At 42.9% G+C, this 12,648-nt stretch overlaps 1 protein-coding gene across 3 annotated transcripts in view; it reads left to right on the top strand.

Moving 5' to 3' along the window:
* STAU2 (staufen double-stranded RNA binding protein 2) overlaps positions 1–12,648 on the top strand; it is a 312,705-nt gene that overhangs the window by 169,247 nt on the left and 130,810 nt on the right. For all 3 annotated transcript variants that reach the window (XM_025200181.1, XM_025200187.1, XM_025200170.1), the window contains exon 12: positions 2,048–2,108. In XM_025200181.1, coding sequence (XP_025055966.1) covers positions 2,048–2,108 — 61 coding nt within the window. The remainder of the gene's footprint in view (positions 1–2,047; positions 2,109–12,648) is intronic.

Raw genomic sequence — 12,648 nt, forward strand, 5'->3', positions numbered from 1 at the left:
AAAGGCCGGCACGGCGAACTAGAATTAGGCACTGACGCGTAGAGGTTGATTAAAGATTATTTTACTTACACCGTAGGTGGTCGCGGTGCAGGCAGGAAAACTTTCTTGAGTTGCAGTTACAAAAAGACACACGTGGAGTTTGCTAGGCTCCACAAAACAAACACGAACAGAGCTCTGGATACCAGTCACGGAGTTTGCTAGGCTCCGTGGAACGACCGAAATGAGAGTCCGAAAGGTGACTCTCCACGAGCGCGCAGGGTAGGGTACGTGGAGGGATCGTGTGGCAATTGGGAGAGGCTCTTGATGGCTGATCAAACCACCATTCAATCTGAGATTTACATAGAAGTCCACGAGGTAATCGTGGACTCCTTGCTGGAATTCTCTTGGATTTCTCCCTGAATTCTCGGAATCGGGGTTCTCAGGATCCTCCTGAGATTCTCGGAGATCTCAGACTTGGGCGGAAACTGCTCAAGCCTCTTATACGGCTAGCAAGCCAATCGCTAGCCGCCACGTGGGAATAATTTAGAAATAGCCAATAATGGGACACAAATTTGCATGCGAGCGGCGGGAACTCCTTTGCACCGGGGTTTTCTCTCTGCAGCTGAGAATTGCACTGTGCAAAGAAAGCTTCATGAGGCAGGAAATAATTCGGCAGTGCCGAAGCACGCACACAGTCATACCCTTTGGGTCATGACAGCATTTATTTCTATTTTGGCATAGGAATAAAATGTTAGATCACCAGTATTGGACCCATTAAACTTCTCAATATAGCTGCTTAGATGTATTAGCTATGGTAATGCAGACTGTAAGGGTCATCACTGCTCCTGTCCCAGGGTATACACTGATTCCTATCTGGGATAATATTACATAATTACAGCATGTAATTATAATTATATACCAAATTACACAATATATGGCATTCAATTATTATAGGTGCCCCATGACAATATTGTACCTTTATCTATAGACAAGGTATCAGGCTAGTCTGGTCTATTCCACTGTGTCATTTTTTATATTGAGGACTAGATTGTGCCACTAAGACACTGCACTGCAGCACCCCAGAGATTGTATCTTGGGACATTTTGGTTTATATTTGTAGATAACCAGAAATTTAAGCAACTCCCTATCTGAGCCAAGTACCTGAGGAAATGTTGCTCACATCACTATCATTAGTTTTGGTCAGGAGCTGGTAATGTTTATGGGAAGATTTAGTACTGGAAGAACCTATCTTAGGTCAAAATGAAAGTGGTTTAGCAAAGTTGAATAGGCAGGATGGTAGAACCTGTGTCCATGTGCCTGTGAATCCCAGCAGTCACAGTTTCATAGTTGGTAGGGTTAGAAGGGACCTGAGCAGATCATCAAGTCCGACCCCCTGCCATGGGCAGGAAAGAATGCTGGGGTCAAATGACCCTGGCAAGGTGTTCATCCAGCCTCCTTTTGAAGATCCCCCAGGGTAGGAGCGAGCACCACTTCCCTTGGAAGTTAGTTCCAGATCCTAGCCGCCCTGACAGTGAAGTAGCGCCTCCTGATATCTAGCCTGAATCTACTCTCTGTCAGCTTATGGCCATTATTCCTTGTTACTCCCAGTAGTGCTCGAGGGAACAGGGACTCTCCCATTGCCTGCTGGTCTCCCTTGGCCAGTTTGTAGACAGCCACCAGATCCCCTCTCAACCTTCCCCTCTATCTTGTGGAGGCTGAACAGGTTCAGGTCCCGTAGCCTCTCCTCGTAGGGCCTGCCCTGCTGCCCCCTGATCATGCAAGTGGCCCTCCTTGGGACCCTCTCCATGTTGTCCACATCTCTCCTGAAGTGCGGTGCCCAGAACTGGACACAGTACTCCAACTACAGCCTGACCAATGTTGCATAGAGTGGGAGGATCACCTCCTTGGACCTGCTTGTAATGCATCTGTGGATGCATGACAAGGTTGGTTAGCCTTCCTGACTGCGTCCCCACAGTCACTTGTTAAATATCCTGTGAGCAAAATTAACGTGTGTGTGTGTATTTTTTTAAATATATGTTTTGTCCTTTATTTCTTCTTCTTTTTCCAGCCAGGGGAAAATAAGGGCTGGAACGGTCAAACTACTGGGTATCCTGAACCAACGAGTAACAGTAAGTATGCATCTTTATATTAATTTATATTTACCCTTCTGCATTTTCCTTTTAAGAATTTTATTATTTGAAGCCAGCAAAACACTTTGTTGAGTTGTCATGAACTAAGCATATTTAGCATAGTAATTATCACCAACAGTTAGGTTTACTCTTGTTTGTAGGGTGGTAGATATGACACTATAGCAAAAGCAGAATAGTTTTGGTTTGACTAGTGAAACCAGGTAGAGGACAGTTAATTATAGTTTGAGTCAGGGATAGTCTTCACTAAGAAAAAAGAGATGTTTTAAACTTGAATTACCTAACACATGGCAATTAAAATGAGATAAAATCCTAGTAAAGGGAAAGTTGGTGTTGTTATCACATGTTAACAGAATGAAGTAAACTTTAGGCTTTGTCACTTGCATGTTTTAAAGCTAAGTAAGAAAAGATTTGTTTTTTTTCCTGGTGCCGATACACTTCAGATACCTTTGCGCCTCTGCTCAGTGGCACTCAGCATGTTCTTCCATATCAGGGATGTTAAACATACAGACTGAAGGCTAGGTCTGGCAACCAGAGCCCCAGTGCTGCCTCATTGACCCATGCACCTTTCCAAATCAACCCTGCACACATGTGGCACTCACTCGGGTTGGGTCCCAGTCTGTGCTGCTTGCAGCACTACTGGGGTGGGTGTGAATCCCAGGCTGTGCTGCCTGTGGTACTCACTGGGGCTGGGCACTGGGCTATGCTGCCTACACTTCACTGGAACCAGGTTCCAGTCCTGGACTGCAGAACTTGGTGCTCACTGGGGCTGGGTCCCGGGCTGTACCACATGTGACACTTGCTCTGGATAGCAGCCCAGAGGCAGGTCCTGTATGCACTGGTTCAGGCCATAGGGCAGATGAGTTTGATGTCCCTGTTCCAGATCAGTGTCGGGGGGAGGGGATCTCACATAGAGACAAAGCAACCAACTTTTGGGTACAAAATCAATTTTGGCTAAAATTGTGGCAGGTCAGCAGATCTTAGGTGCATGATAGGCACCTGGAACCAGAAGTGTCTATACCACTTACATTTTTGGTCAGTGTAGTGGATTTAGTGTAGTACTGTAGGCAATCTAATTAGTTGTGTTGCAAAGAATAGTGCATCTGGGACAAAAATGTAATTTCAGGGGCACTGGGACACAGACCTGAAACCTGACACTGTCCAGGAAAATTCAGGGCAGTTGGTTGCTTTACACAGTGATATGTCAAAAGTGGAAGACGAGAACCTACAGAGGAATATTAAGAAGAGCTAGCACAGCCTGACAGTATTTTAATTTTTCTGGGGCCTTATTGTGGCAGTTACTTGGACTCTGAATTTCTTCTTCATTTTGCGGGTATAATCAATAGGTTTTGGATTTGAAATAGAGGGAAGGGGGCTCAGGAGCTTTTCTTCCCTCCTCTGGAAAAGCAGTGTTTCAGAAAAGAGGATAGCAGTGATAGTTGAGGTCTGACCACACTTGGAAAAAAAATTGTATTGCATGACCTGTGGCTTTTCATGGGGAAAAGAGGGTGAGGTGTGGGGATTGGGGTGAAATCTTGGGGAAACAGGGGAAGTTGGAAGGTTTTTTGAAGGGAAGAAGGCTGCTTGAAGAAAATGATTAGTTTGTGGGGCCAGAAGGGAATGAGAAGAGACAGTTAGGCCTAGAGAAAGAAATAAAAATGGAAAAGCTAAATGAAGATTGGAGGAGATCAAGGAAACTATAGGAAGGCACCCAGAAAATAAAATAGGATACAAAACCATAAAGAAACAAAGAAAATGAGAAGTTGGGAAAGAACTGAAAATGGAAAAAGAAATGAGTAAAAAATACGAAGATGAAAATGACAAAAACAAGAAAACAGAAATTTAGAAAGTGTACAGCTACGTTGTTTTTATACTTTCTGTCTATCGTAGTTATAATGGACACACACACTGATGTGTCCATTATACGTATGTTTTGTCTACCCATACCTGGATGACCGGTTCCAAAGGGCCACTCTCAGCAGGATTTCTCTCAGCCTCCTACAGTCATTGGGATTGTTATTCAACTGGGAAAAAAAGTCATATTACAGTTAGTACAAAGGATCACCTTCACTGGGGCGTTCCTTGATCTGACTCGGACCATAGCCCTTTCAGAAGAGAGATTTTTACAGGCTCCCTGATTAGCACTTAAGAAGCATCTGGCACAGATAACACAGTTTTTTCTTAAAATTACTAGGCCTGATAGAAACTTTGCTTATTTGAACACAAGACCCTTGCAGCTCGGAGTGGTGGGGGGTCAGTAAGTCCTGGATGTATTCAGCCTTCAGAGGAGCCTAACTGTCTGTCCTGGAGTATTTGAACAATTTTGCTGGTGTGAGACCTGTTTACTCCCTTAACATGCCTGCCAACGCAGCTGCCATCAGCACCTTCCATTGTAGTGTTATGATTATTGCCAACACTTCCAAGCCACAGACTCCACATCAACATGCTGGAGCTCAAGGCAGGATAGTGAGACTGCAATCTTTCCTCACCTATCCTTAAAGCCTCATATAGTATAGGCTGTTTTAGATTATATCATGATCTTATGTGATATCATATATCAGGAATCAGAGAGGAGTGCATACTTAGCCTTTATCTTTGGAAACAAGAAAACTTTTAGGCACATAGGAAACCAGATTCTCTTCAGGTCTGAAGATCAACATTAGTGTTCTTTAAAGCCCTTGTATGCCTGTTTTTCACAGGTTCTCTCTCCTTCCAAACAAATATTGTTTCCACCAAAAACCATGTGTACTGTCAGTGTCTAGGGACAGTAGTTCTCTCTCAGATAGATGCATTTCTTCTGGACTAGTGCTATCAATCTCTTTCATGCTATCCCTCGCATGCCTTTTTTTATTCTTTATCATGAGGAAGGTCAACTGAGACAAAGTTATAAATTACATAAGTAGTTCTAGCAGCCTCAGCAACGCTGGTATCCATATATGCTGCTGACCAGAGATCTCCATAGTGTGAATGATAATAATCCATTCACTAATGTGGACCATCTCCACTCTCAAGAGGAAAGCTACAGTCTGAAATGCTATGAGGGGAAAAAAAAAACCTATCAGGCCACTGGTAAAAGGCGATCTCCATCTTGAGCCTTCCTTCCCTTTGAAGTACAGAGTTTAACCCTTCTTTATCAAAGCTTGTATAAGAGAACTGTCTACTCATTACAGTTAAAAATATCCCTTCTTCACTGCTTTCTCTTTGTATTCCATTCTCATTCTATAAAACAGGGGCAGGCAGTGGTTTTGGGCAGAGTGCCCAAAACACTTGCAACCTTGACTCATAAGATGTTGGTGGGCAGGGGCAGATGGCATGGGAACCATGAGGGGTCCAATCCTTGTTGTGGCAGTGCAGATCTGGCCACTTCCCCACCCTCCAGCCAGAGGCACATGATCCAAGCAAAATGCCTTTGCATGCCACACTGGCATTCATGCCAGGGGTTGCCTATCCCTGCTATAAAGCCTTGGGTGTAGATGATAGATGTAAAGAGGGATCTTGGCTTTTATCTAGAAATGACCGTGCCATTTAAAATAACTAGTAGCATATTTTTTTGTGTACCACATGCCGCCAAATAAGACATGCATCTTGCTTTTGGAAGGCAGAACGTACAAAAAACAGATTCCAGAGTCATGGCCAACTGTGACATAAAGTTGGTCCTCCTGGAAACATTAAGGGCTCATATACACGTGCAGGGAGCCTGCTCCGATGCACTAGAAATCCAGCATGTCAGAACTGACTTGATTAATCAAGTCTGCTGGATTTAACTTTCTCCAGCAGACTCTAGCTCAGGGGTGGGCAATTATTTCAGGTGGAGGGCCGCTTACTGAGTTTTGGCAAGCCATTGAGGGCTGCATGACAGGCAGGAAGAGGCAGATAAAGATTAATTTTCTAAATTTTTTAGGGGCCCCACGGGCTGGATAGAATGGCCTGGTGGGCTGCATCTGACCCACAGGCCACATTTTGCCCACTCCTGCTCTAGCGTCACATGTATCAGTGTCCCCGCTCTGAAAAATGGCAGCAGGGCAGTTTGAAGTAAAGCTCGTCAAACGAGGTGGTCCCACCACCATTTTTTCAGTGCGGGGACACTGATATATGTAATGATTGGGAGCTTTTAATTAGCACGGCTTGCTAATTAAAGTGTCTCCCAGAGCACGTGTAAAAATTCCCAGAGTGTCCAGGAAGTACGCCATCCCAGGAGATAGCCAGGGTGAGCAGGCAGGAACTTCTTAGTGTGGTAGGACAGCAACAAGGCCAAGACACATCCCAGCAGAGCTGATCTGCTTCATTTGGTGATGTCTGTTTCTAACCTAAGAATAGCTAGTAGGTATGTATTAGCACTTCATTGTTCATGTTAGGATGTGTCCCAACACAGCTGATCTGCTTCTTTTGGTAAAGCACATGTTGCCTATTAGAATAATCAGTGGCATAGCGTGGGTCTCTAGCATCCATTTGTACTCCCTTCTCCCCCCTGCAGCCGATTGTTGAGTGTGGGGCAGAGGGGGGAGGAATCCCCCAGTTGCCGATTGCCAAGCCCGGAAGTGTGGGTGGCAAAACTGGAAGTGCCAGTATGAAACCGGAAGTGCTCCTGGGGCGCCGAGTATTCCTGGATGGCCCAGCCAGTGCTGTCCCCCTCCCCCCACAAGCCCTTCCTGTCACTATGCTACTGAGAATCATAGAAAATTAGGGTTGGAAGGGACCTCAGGAGGTCATCTAGTACAACCCCCTGCTCAAAGAAAGCAGAACTATCCCCAACTAGGTCATCCCAGCCAAGGCTTTGTCTAGCCAGGTCTTAAAAATCTCCAAGAATGGAGGGTCCACAGCGTCTCTGCGTAGCCTGTTCCAGTGCTTTACTACCCTCCTAATGAGAGTTTTTTCCTAATATCTAACCTAAACTTCCCTTGCTGCAACTTGAGACCATTGCTCCTTATTCTGTCATCCACCACCACTGGGAACAGTCTAGCTCTATCCTCTCTGTAATCACCCTTCAGATAGTTGAAGGCTATTAAATCCCCCCTTCAGTCTTTTTTTCTTCAGACTAAATAAGCCCAGTTCCCTTAGCCTCTCCTCTTAACTCACGTGCCCCAGTCCCCTAACCATTTTGGTTGCCCTCTGCTGGACTCTCCAATTTGGCCACATCTGTTTCTGTAGCAGGGACCCCAAAATTGGACACAGTACTCTAGATGTGGCCTCACCAGTGCTGAATAGAGGGGAAGATTCACTTCCCTTGATCTGCTGGCAACACTCCTACTAATGCAGCCCAGTATTCCATTAGCCCCCTTCACAACTAGGGCACACTGTTGGCTCACATTTAGCTTACTGTCCATTGTAACCCCCCAGTCCTTTTCTGCAGAGCTGCTACTTAGCCAGTCAGTCCCCAGTCTGTACCAGTACATGGAACTGTTCCATCCTAAGTGCAGGACTTTTCACTTGTCCTTATTGAACCTCATGACATTTCTTTGGTCCAATCTGCCAATTTGTCCAAGGCTCTCTGAATCCTAGCCTCCAGCATATCTATTACTCCCTTCAGGTTGGTGTCATGTGAAAACTTGTTGAGGGTACACTCCATCCCATCTTCCAGGTCACTGATGAATGTATTGAACAAAACCAGCCCCAGGATTGGCCCCTGGGGCACTCCTCTTGATACTGGCTGCCAATCAGACATTGAGCCATTGATTACTACCCTTTGAGCCCAATGATCCAGCCAATTTTCTATCCACCTTACAGTCCATTCCTGCAACCTTGCTTGCAAGAATGTTGTGGAAGACCATATGAAAAGCATTGCTAAACTCAAGATATATCACATCCACTGTTCTTCCTGCATCCACAAAGCCAGTCATCTGATCATAGAAGGTAGCAGGTTGGTCAGGCATGACATGAGGTAAGCCTGAGACCCTGGAAGTATCATTGGTCTTGCAGGACAAATGGCAATGTGTTCCTCACTTCCAGAGATGTAACACCAGCAGTCTCCAGGACATGTCTCTGGAAGTAGACAAAGTTAGTGTTTCCCAGTTCCAGAGGCACAGCCCCAGTAATCACTGACTTCAGAGTAGCTGTCCTTGAACAAAAAAACTTTAAAAATCAACTTGAGCTCAAAACTGGGACTGGAAATCATTCACAGATTGGATTGCATTAAGTATGGTCTCAACAGAGACTCTGGATTCTTATCTCTTTGCTTAGACTAGCTTTTGTAATTTCTATGCCCTTCAATGAGTTTACAGCCCTAAACTTCTCTGAATCTGTGAACTGGTTTGTTTATTCCCTTTCATTTCTTCAACACATTTTGCCTATTTCAGCAGTACCTTCTATCCTTTCCTCCCCCTTGCCCTACCCTTTGTATTAAATTACCTTATTGCTTTCTGTTTAGTACCCCTGCTCTCTGCAAGTCCATTCATAGCATCTGGTAAAGTAGTCTGTAGCCTATGAAAACTCATACCTCTCTGAATAAGTTAGTCTATAAGATGCTATACTACCCTGCCTTCTCCAGAAGTACTTTAAAAGGATCAACAGCTTCCAGTGTTTCTCCAGTCCCCTTGTGTTTTCTCTGGAAAATACTTCCTACTTGGTTTTCTCTAACATACGAACTTATTGCACCTCCTGTATCCCTCAGGACAAATTCCCAAAAGCTGACCTCTGCTTCTTTCAACTGTCATTTACTTTAATAGCCATTGTTATGACAAGCTTCTTAGCTCTACTTCCCCCAGTTGGTGAACCCTCCAACCCTTCTTTCCTGTACTTGACAATATTAGTAGCAAAAAGTAACTTGTTGCACTTGTGCTCTATTTTGCTTTCTTGTGAAAGTTATAGAAAAGCTTTTTTTCCTGCTTGTAGCTAAGAAATATCAGGGGTGTCAAATATGTTGTCCCCTCATCTTTCTGCAGCATTCTTTAAAACATCAGGTTGGAATTGTGGCTGCATACACACATTCAAAAGATCTGTGAAAATTCTCCAGGTTTTGTTCTCTTGGTAGAAAAACTTACCTGGAGATGCCTAGATAAGTATTCAGATGTCCAGCCGCCAAAGAGCAGAGAGTTTGCAGTGCTGGCACTGTGCAAGTAGGGGGGCCCTTTGTGCACATCTCAGCATGTTCTGCAGGCTCCCTTAGTCTGCCTGGAGATGGATGGCACCAGTACACAGGACAGCCCTGATTAGCTGACACAGACTGCTAAGTATCAGTATGTCTCCGTGCAGCACAATATGGTAATTTAAGGGGGCTTGTTCTGCTCCCTGCTTGGCTGCAGCATTAGAGTCCAGTGAGTAACAAGCTGTCTCCTTGTTGGGGGAAGCAAAGCGCCTTGAGATGCTGGTGATATGCAGTCTCCCTTGGCCAGGGGGAAAGGAAAGCACCATGGGAGGATGGAGGACTGTGCTGTGGTTTATCTTGGAAGAGAATGTGAACAGACATTCACTCTCCCAAGAGAAACTCTCCCAGGAGTGAATTAACCCTGGTTGTTTGCAGGTTATTTTTCTTTTGGAGCAGGCATTTTTATTCTGGGAAAAAATTCTGAACATCTGTACACTTGTGATTTTGCCTGGGAGAGCAGCGACTCTCCCATGAGAAAATTAATGCCTGTATGTGGCCTGTGAGATTCACAAAGCTGTGACTGAAAAGAAGATGCTGAATCTTAAAACCATATTTTCTATCAAGTGTTTCTCAAGAACTTAAGCAAAAGAAGCATTGATGGAAACGTATGTGAAACAAAAAGTACATTTCCTTTCACCCAGTTTTTATCAGTGTTCCTATAATATCACAAACCTATCAGATCTCTGGTACTGCATAATGTCCTCTATGGAAAACAGGGAGCTAAGACTTGAATTTTAATGTTAAGAAAATAAGTAGGCCGTTATATATTAGAGAGAAGCCTAAAAAGGCTACAAACCATTTTTGCCCCAGAGAAAGCATTTTACAGTTTTACATTGAGAGGTTAAACTGAAGCATCTTGTAGGAATTATTTAAGTGAAAATTAAGGAACTGCTTGTGGAAAACTTTATTTTTGGAAACAGTTTATCCTACGTGTAAAATATTTACTGTTGTTTTTCTTCCCTAGTCTTTTATTACTAGGGAGTTGTGCATGAAATTAGGATCTTTGTTCCTTAGGAATACATCTGCTCCTGCTGCTTGTTCACCACCTGAAATCATAATCCTCTGTTTGTGACATCATAATTAGTTACTGTGAAGATGATTAGTATGTCACAAACAGAGGATTATGATTTCAGGTGGTGAACAAGCAGCAGGAGCAGATGAACTCAAAAGGAACAAAGTTACTTGATCTCATGCAATTGTTCTTAGTAAAAAATAAACCCAGAGAAAAACAGAAAATAGGTGGGGATAATCATGATAACATCTTCAATCTAGGGTTATAGAGAACATTACTATTTCAGTATATACTAGATTGGAAAATACTGGACTGGAAAAAGATCACTTGGCCAATTACCCTTAGTATTAAGTATAATTTGTGGTTTTGTACCTATCTAACCGCTAACATCTCATAGAAATAAGTCCTTCCACTAGGTGACCTATTGATGGGGGAAAAATATAGATAAATTGTAGGAAAGTCTTTGCTCTTTTATTTAATCTACACCTATTTATTGGAAAAAATAAACACAGTAATTTTAGACAGATTTCTCATTCAATTTTTCATGCTTCTAGATCTTGGTCTTGTAGGAAATGTGACTTGTTTAAAATTTATAGCTGAGGCATTTTATATATTCTTTCCTTCAGGTGTTTAAATTATATTTAATTTGCATCCAGGGAATGTTGGTGGAGCCCTCCTATGGCTGTACACCTGTACACTTCTATGGATGATAGCCAAAGTCTGTTCACAGCTTATTGGATACAGTGTCCAGCTTATGGTTCAACTGTGTTGAACTCAGATGTAGCAGCATTGCATTTTTATTTAAATATTTAATGTATTTTTTTATGTGTTTCAAGGGTATAATTATTATAGATTTTATGCATTTTATAATTAATGATTTTTCCTCCTTGGTTATTTGGTTTATATTTAGTATCATATAAATTTAATTTCAGTCTTGTATTTAGCACTTTGGATGAGGCAGTCACTAAGCTGGAACAGTAAGCAATAACAGTTTCAAACAATGTATTTTGCCCTAAGATTTGAAAGAATTTTTAAGGGAAACTTAATATTATTGAGGAAAGGCAGAAGGTAGGGCAGGGTAGCACCTTAGAGACTACCCTGTTGAGAGAGGCACAAGCTTTTGTAGGCAACCAGCTTGTAGGCAATCGGATGCTGTATGTTATATATGCTATATGTTATAGTATCTGACAAAATAGCTTCAGTTTCTGGTTTTGTTGCCTACAAAAACTCATGCCTCTCTGAACCAGTCCCTAAGGTACCACCCTGCCCTGCCTTTTGCCTGACTTCAGTCTAACACAGCCAACCACCTCTATGTGTTTTTTTAGGAAATGGAAATGGGAGAGTAGTGGGAAATAAAAAGCAAGGAAAGAACATATCACTTTCTCCTTACCAGTTTGAGAACTAAATTCTTATAGCATGAGAGTTTAATCAAGTTCATTAAATTTAATTCCCTTGACAGATGCATTTGCACATGGTGGTCTATGTAAAGGCAAGGGTTAGCTTTTACATTCAGACTTAAGAAAGTGATTCTGATAGAGATTTTTATATATCCATATTTGTGGTTGAATCTTTACCTAAAAGAAATATTTAGAGTTGCCACAAGTGTCCTTGAAATTTTCTCTCTTTCTCTCTTACACATCTATTTTTACTAAAAACTGGCATAACTGTTTGTCTTCTTCACACCTGAAGAAGCTACCTCACTATTGGTCCGGAATAATAATTTCCTTGAAGAACTGGGTCACTTGAGCTGAGGCACTTCTGCTGTCAGACGAGACTTCATTTCAAGTTCTCCATTTCCCCCTCCAAGCTCCTCCCTTACTTCAAACATCTTATCCCTATGACTTCCTCTCCCCTACTGGTTTCTTCTGCTCTGATTTCATCTTCACTTATAACTTCACTGTGCATGTTGATGTCCCCCTTGACCTTCTTAACTTCAACTACCTCTTCATCCTTGTCTGTTAGACTTACTCATTCTTTCATCTCTCCCACATGTAGGGCATGCCCTTGATTTCATCATCGCAACTCTCATTCTCCTTTTTACTACTCCATTAATGAGTGATCTTTCTTGTACAGGCCATTCTGTGGTTGAATTTGTGAACTCTCCTGATTGCTTCATCCTTCAAAATTACTCTCTCATAGCTCTTACAAGCACCTTTGACTGTTTGATTTGCTTCTGCTTCCTGATTTGCTGATCTCTTTTTGCTGGTAATAGGTTCTATCTGTCATCTTCCATTACACACAACTTGCGTGGTAGCCTTAATCAAAAGTGTTGCTTGTGTGCTTGCCTACTATCCAGGCCTCCAAATGCATAAGTCTGCACCTCATAAATAATGGTGCATATCCTCTGTACAAGTCTGCTAGGGCAGGGGTCAGCAACCTACAGCCATTGAATCTGGCCTGCAGAGCCAGAGGGCTTCAGTGGTGTTCAG

This window comes from Alligator sinensis, unplaced genomic scaffold (assembly GCF_000455745.1).
Source record: "Alligator sinensis unplaced genomic scaffold, ASM45574v1 scaffold71_1, whole genome shotgun sequence".
NCBI classification, from domain to species: Eukaryota; Metazoa; Chordata; order Crocodylia; family Alligatoridae; genus Alligator; species Alligator sinensis.